Raw genomic sequence first — 6,357 nt, 5'->3', positions numbered from 1 at the left:
GTCAATTTCATCTAGAATGCAAAAAGTGCAGCGTAGTGCAACTACAAAGAGCACACCTACATTCGACAGTCAAATCAGCAATCGTGTGCTTCTTGAATATCTATTCGTGTCGTTCATCGCATCTACGTTCACAATTTACGTCGCATTTATATTTACAAGCGCGAATATTGGAACCGCGAAACGCATTAATGATATCCAATTTGCGCCTCCGTCGTCGGGCTGCGACTTTGATTAGCGTATCAAAATCCGGCGGCCATTGGTAGATGGCGCTCGGGGTGTAATGGCCTTTTCCTATTCACGCTTGCACGGACGAAGACGTGAACGTAAGTCCCAGGATAGAAATAGTCGTTTCGCCGGGGTAATTTCGTCGCGAGGTAGCGCAAATTCGGCGTCGTTGAGCGATCGTGGACGAGCGGGAACCGTGAGTGATCGTACAGGTGCGGAAAAGCAAGCGGGATTTCGCGCGAGAAGAGCACGCCCGGGACAGCGGTACATGTGACCGCGTGGCCACATGTGTTTTTCCAGTTTCATGCTCGTCGGACGGTCGGACCTTTTCATTGAGAAATTAACCGAATTAGAGCGTTCTCCCTTGTTTATGATCACCTTGTGACGCGGAACTGCCTCGTCCCGTATCGTCGACTTTTCCTCGCCGTTCACATTTTGGCATATCGGTCTAAACAAAGCCACCCGTCCCTCCCGAAAATATAAATATTTTCTTTTGATAGCTGTTAATGAATTTATCTGAATGCAGCAAATTTATTTCTTTTATCTATTAATAAAGTTTGTAAGGATTTATTGATGTATCCTGGTTTTATATTCATAATTTGCCGAGAGTCGCTTTATTTCTGTTGTATTTATTATATTTTTTAAACGGATTGGCATAGAAAAGTTATATTAGTCTAATATAATGTAAAAATTATTTTTATAGTGTTACACAATTTTAGAAGTTACCTAAAATTTGATGTTTGGAGCATAAATATATTTTGAGAGACTGTAATTCGGAATACCAATAGAAAGATCGTTATGTGGTTTAACAGCTTTCTCTTTTTCTTTAACAGATAAAGAATGGATGAGAAAGAAGCCTTCGACGACATGGTGGTGGCAACCACAAATACATTGCCGGTAGCGATGCCGGCCGAACTGCCCGAGATCAAATTGTTCGGACGTTGGAACTGCGACGACGTACAAGTGAACGATATGTCTCTGCAGGATTACATTGCAGTTAAAGAGAAGAATGCCAAGTACCTTCCACATTCAGCGGGGCGCTACGCGGCGAAACGTTTCAGGAAAGCTCAGTGTCCCATTGTGGAGCGTCTTACGAATTCTCTTATGATGCACGGCCGAAATAACGGAAAGAAATTAATGGCCGTGCGAATCGTTAAACACGCCTTTGAAATCATTCACCTTCTCACTGGCGAGAATCCTCTGCAGGTGAGTTTACTGCTTAAAGCTTGCTTCACACTTAACTTTTGCATCTTTACACGAATAATTGTATGTTGGAACATCTTAAAGAATTTAATTTGAAAGTTTATTATTAACAAAATAAAATTTATCTTGATAATACGTCGCTTAGTACAAGTCGTATTTAATTAATGTATATTTATGCAATTGCGTGGATGTTATTACACTTGTTTGATTTGAATATTTGCGCTTCAGGTTCTTGTCACAGCCATCATCAACTCCGGCCCGAGAGAAGACTCCACGCGTATTGGACGCGCTGGTACGGTGAGGCGACAGGCCGTGGACGTATCCCCGTTACGTCGCGTTAATCAAGCCATCTGGTTGTTGTGTACTGGCGCGCGAGAAGCCGCATTCCGCAACATTAAAACGATCGGCGAGTGTTTAGCCGACGAACTTATTAACGCCGCTAAGGGTTCGTCGAACTCGTACGCGATCAAGAAGAAGGACGAACTGGAGCGTGTTGCCAAGTCTAACCGATAAACATAACTTTCTATATGCGGAAAAAATAAATAAACGTTCTATCTTTAAATTGTTGGCTACTTGTTTCTTTTCGATCCACTATTTCTCATCGGGATGTATTTCGATAAGTTTAATGATCTTTCTATGGTCTTTAAGAGATGCGTATATTTATTTTAATTATTGAAATGCTCATGTCATTAATATGCATCGTTTAAGTTTCTTCGGAAACCTAATATCGATAATATGAAAAAGCTGTCGCGCAGATTGCAATAAGATTTTACAATAGTGCGTTCCGAAACTCATCGAGAGCGTCATCTTTCACCCGTGAAAGAATACACGACGGTATAAATTTTGAGGTTAGAATACTGATGGAGTGAAGAGAGATCTCTAATATATCAAGTGTTAGATAATATTGCCCTGACCATGGCAGGTGTTCTAAAAAAGGTAATTAATTTATGCGTGCAGCATGAATAAATTCGCTTAATTTAAAATATTATCCGTCACAATTCACGTTCACGTTATATTCGTCGATTCTAGTATAAATAATAAGATTCCCTACTGCAGGAACTCAGCATTCGCTTTATTAACATAATCGTCTTTCGTTTTGCAGTCTACGAATTTAAAAGGGTTAGCCGTTTGCACGAATCCTCACTTGGAGTTAATTCCGTTATACAAGAGAATTTTGAGAGTGCTACAAACGTTTCCGAAGGATTACGCTTATCGGAAAGAAACGGAGGGGATTGTCCAGAATAGATTGAAGATCATGCAAGAGGTGAAAATAATGTTCATTGAAGCGGCAGCAATTATTCTATGTAATAATTCTGTATGCTGTTTCTGATTAAGCATTGTATTTCGCAGAAAGAAAGCGTACAAGATATAGAGGCCAAGATCGGTTGTGGACAGGTGGAGGAGCTTATAATACAGGCAAAGAACGAGTTATCGTTGGCGGAGAAGATGTTGATCTGGAAACCGTGGGAGAAATTAATGCAGGAAGCACCACCCAACCAGTGGACGTGGCCGCCGCACAAATAATCCTAATTTGTTATAGATATTTGTACATAGCACACACCACTGATATCAATGCGAATGAATAGATTGTGCATTGTATCCTAGCTCACAATATTAACGTGACATGTTATTATTTAATAAATATTCTCTGTAACTTATCAGTCTTTTCGTAACTTTTAGTCATTATTATAAATATAAGTTTGATTGCGATTCAACATGCGTACATCATTTTTTCGACAGAATTCGAGTATAAAATAAATATTATTGGTAAGATAATACCGGAAGTATTCACTAGATGACGCCACCGTGCAGTTTTGGCGTGTCTTGCGAATATTCGACGACGCAAGATGACGCGATCATGATCATGGTGTTGAGGCGTTTCACATGTAAATATTCGACTAAATGCATGCATTTTGCGTGATTTATTTTTATTGTAGATTAACTCGAGAGACACGCGGATGAAGAAAAAAGATTAAATACGGACTTTATAAGTTTACGCAAAATGTGTGTAATTCTCGATATAGGAACATTAAAGTCAGTAATGGGAAAGTAATACCAGTAGGGAAATAATATTAATTTATTTAAATAACTGAGGTTCAAACAGTAGATTTTTATACAGAAGCCAAGTCGTTGCCAATATGTTTCCTTAACATCGACGACGTCGGCATTGTCGGCAATCACATTCGTTAGCCATTATCTTATTGCGCGCCGGCTATATCGGCATATCTTTTTATTCCTTTTATTCCTACATATCTCTCGGCCCTAATAATCGCAAAACCGGCTGTCCGTTGTACGGTATCGCGGTGGTCCGTCCGAATCGTTCGTTCGGATCGATCGTGATTGGGTTTTGCACACGGCTAAGTGCACCGGCGAAAAAACGAGGCGGTCGAGCGCGGGGGCCCGAGGCACCGTAATTTCCTGATCGTCCACCGAAACCTGACACGGGCGGTCTCTCTTTCTTTCTCTCTCTTTCTCTTTCTCTTTTTCCGTCCGCAAAGTGCACGTTGCGCGCAACCACGCTCCCGATTATTACGAAATATAAAACACATGTTCGATATCAGCCTTAATAATCATTTAACTGCACGAGTAGCCCTTTAAAATGACCATAAACAAGTTAATAACGTTTATCATTCTCGCCACATCGAGAATGATTTCACATACGAGTGTCGTGAAAGCGAGAGCATTCGATCAGAACCATAAAGAATGCGATGATTTTTCAGATATTAGATTTGTTTAGGAATTGTTGGATTTAAGAACGAAACGTGCATTTATACTTGTAATTAGGATCAATAAGCAGATTCTAAGCCGCATAGCTGTTTTTCTTCAAAGTTGAAATTTACGAATGGATTAGTCCATTACACGCGGCCTGCAGTGTACAGTGCGTAGTTTTCTTTAGCAAATATCAAGATTGTCCAAAATCTAGTAATTGCATTAAAGACTGCAATGATTTTCTAAATACTACATAGATTTGATTAATATTTATATAGCAGACGGAAGAACGTAATGCATAAAGCTGGAAATTAAGACTGACAAACAGATTTTGGCTGTAATAATGCTTCTATCAGATATGCATGTTACAAATGGGCCAGTCTATTTTTCGTTCTAAAATATACGGTCTTCTTTAGACGATATTAACATATGTACTCTTCGATATCAACTTCAGTGATCGTTTAATTGCACAAATAGCCCTTCGAAAATGATTAAAACAGTTAATGACATTTAACATTTTGTCGTTGAATGAAAATCGATTCACATGCTAGTGTCGCAAGAGCGAGAGCCCTTATTCAAAACGAGATGCTCGTAACAGAGAATGATCGCTTTCCCAGAGGCCAATTAGATTAATTAATATTTGTTGAATTAAGAAGCAAGTCATTCATAAGTCTTGTAATAGCAGCCAGTAAACCGATTTTTAACGTAGTGTTATTCGAATATGCATTTTACGAATGGATCAGTCCATTTTTCAGCCTACGACACATGATTACGTATTTAGGCGATATGGATATATACATTCTTTAATATCAGTTCTAATAAATTTTTAATCCCACGAGTAGCTCTTTAAAAATGATTAAACAATTAAGTCAACGACATTTATCACTTTGTTGTATTGAGAATCGTTTCACGTGCTAGTTTCATGAGAGTGAGAGCACTTGATCAAAACAATCGAGATACTTATAACGAAGTCCATGATTTCGCAGAACCTATTTAGATTTTATTAATACTTGTAATATTAAGGAGGAAATCATACATAAGTCTTGAAATAACGGTCAGCAAACCGATTTTTAACGTAGTAGTACTTTCGTCCGAATTTGCATTTTCCGAATGGACTAGTTCATTTTTCGGCCTCCAACGTATAATTATTTCAACGATACAGACAGACGCATTCTTCGATATCAGTTCTAATGATTCCTCAATTGCACGAATAGCTTTTTAAAAATGATTAATCAAGGTAATTACATTCATCGCTTTGTCGCATTGATTCATATATGCTGTTATCTCGAAAGCGAGAACACTTATTGTCAAAACTGATGAGCGCAATAACGGATGCAATGATATTACAGACGCTAGATTTCATTAAGGAATTGTTGGATTTATTATCAAAATGTCTATAATTACTGTAATTAGAACTAGCACGCAGATCTTTTGACACATTATTGCTCTATTATAAATTTACATGTTACGAATGGAAGAGTCCATTTCTCCAATGTGTATTTTTTTTACAAATTATATCGTTTTATTGAGATTAAGATTGCATTATCGACTAAAATCGAAAATATATCAAAAGTCACGTTGCTATACATATTAATATGCGTATATGGGACATTAACAGACTTTCTTTAATTAATATTTTTATTATCGGTGGCATGGCTAATGCAATTGCTAGTACAGTAGCGAACATGACTTAAATTGAGCTGTCTGACACGCGATTATCACGCGATCGAAAGTCAACACGCCATTGGCCGAAATTGCTATTAAAAATCGAAAGATGCGTTCCGATCTGTAATCCCTATGATCCCCATGCTCGCCCGCTTCTGATTGGTCGAGTCTCAATTTCCAACGGCGCAATCACAATTTTCAATCTAACGGTCTAATACGGAGTTAAGCCACGGCGGTTGAGCTCGAGGACTGTCGAGGACGCGCCACCGACCGCGGACCGCCTCGCGTCGCGTTATCAATCTCGTTTCCCGCGGAAGAGAGCCGTCCTTGCGTCCCCCTGCGAAAAAGTCGCGGCGCGCGAAGGAAGGATCCGCCACAGATCCGCGGAGTGCCCCGGGGGAGGCTGATAGAGAAGAGCGAAATGGAAAAAGGTGTACCGTTCTCCGGCGAGAGAGGTAAACGAGCGGGTGGCGTAGCTCAGGCGCGGGGAGGGAGGGGGGGGGAAGGTGGCGCGGCGCGCTCCATCCCCACCACCGGCACCGGCGGGTCTCGGCT

At 40.0% G+C, this 6,357-nt stretch overlaps 2 protein-coding genes across 2 annotated transcripts; both read left to right on the top strand.

Annotated features, from left to right (window-relative positions):
• Window positions 1-223: 223 nt before the first annotated feature.
• Window positions 224-1,990, top strand: Rps5a (ribosomal protein S5a). Its single transcript, XM_071697487.1, has 3 exons — window positions 224-323; window positions 1,059-1,431; window positions 1,657-1,990. The coding sequence occupies exons 2-3, from the start codon at window positions 1,066-1,068 to the stop codon at window positions 1,939-1,941; spliced, it is 651 nt and encodes a 216-aa protein (XP_071553588.1). The 5' UTR covers window positions 224-323; window positions 1,059-1,065; the 3' UTR covers window positions 1,942-1,990.
• Window positions 1,991-2,224: 234 nt separating this feature from the next.
• Nd-13b (NADH dehydrogenase (ubiquinone) subunit ND-13B) lies at window positions 2,225-3,086 on the top strand. Its single transcript, XM_071697369.1, has 3 exons — window positions 2,225-2,364; window positions 2,531-2,692; window positions 2,779-3,086. Exons 1-3 carry the CDS (start codon window positions 2,344-2,346, stop codon window positions 2,950-2,952), a joined length of 357 nt encoding a protein of 118 aa, XP_071553470.1. The 5' UTR covers window positions 2,225-2,343; the 3' UTR covers window positions 2,953-3,086.
• The last annotated feature ends 3,271 nt before the right edge of the window (window positions 3,087-6,357 follow it).

The sequence above is a fragment of the Temnothorax nylanderi genome, unplaced genomic scaffold (genome assembly GCF_030848795.1).
Source record: "Temnothorax nylanderi isolate EJ_2023f unplaced genomic scaffold, tnyl_v1.0 TNYL_tig0012_pilon, whole genome shotgun sequence".
Lineage (NCBI taxonomy): Eukaryota > Metazoa > Arthropoda > Insecta > Hymenoptera > Formicidae > Temnothorax > Temnothorax nylanderi.
The sequence above is the reverse complement of the archived record's forward strand: the minus strand, read 5'-3'. Positions and strand labels throughout refer to the sequence as shown.

Excerpts from the sequence above, each read along its gene's own strand:
- Rps5a (XM_071697487.1), top strand. The coding sequence starts at position 1,066 with ATGGATGAGAAAGAAGCCTTCGACGACATGGTGGTGGCAACCACAAAT. Across the intron at positions 1,432-1,656 it reads CTGGCGAGAATCCTCTGCAG|GTTCTTGTCACAGCCATCAT; the intron begins GTGAGTTTACTG and ends TTTGCGCTTCAG.
- Nd-13b (XM_071697369.1), top strand. The coding sequence starts at position 2,344 with ATGGCAGGTGTTCTAAAAAAG. Across the intron at positions 2,365-2,530 it reads TGGCAGGTGTTCTAAAAAAG|TCTACGAATTTAAAAGGGTT; the intron begins GTAATTAATTTA and ends TTCGTTTTGCAG. Across the intron at positions 2,693-2,778 it reads GATTGAAGATCATGCAAGAG|AAAGAAAGCGTACAAGATAT; the intron begins GTGAAAATAATG and ends TGTATTTCGCAG.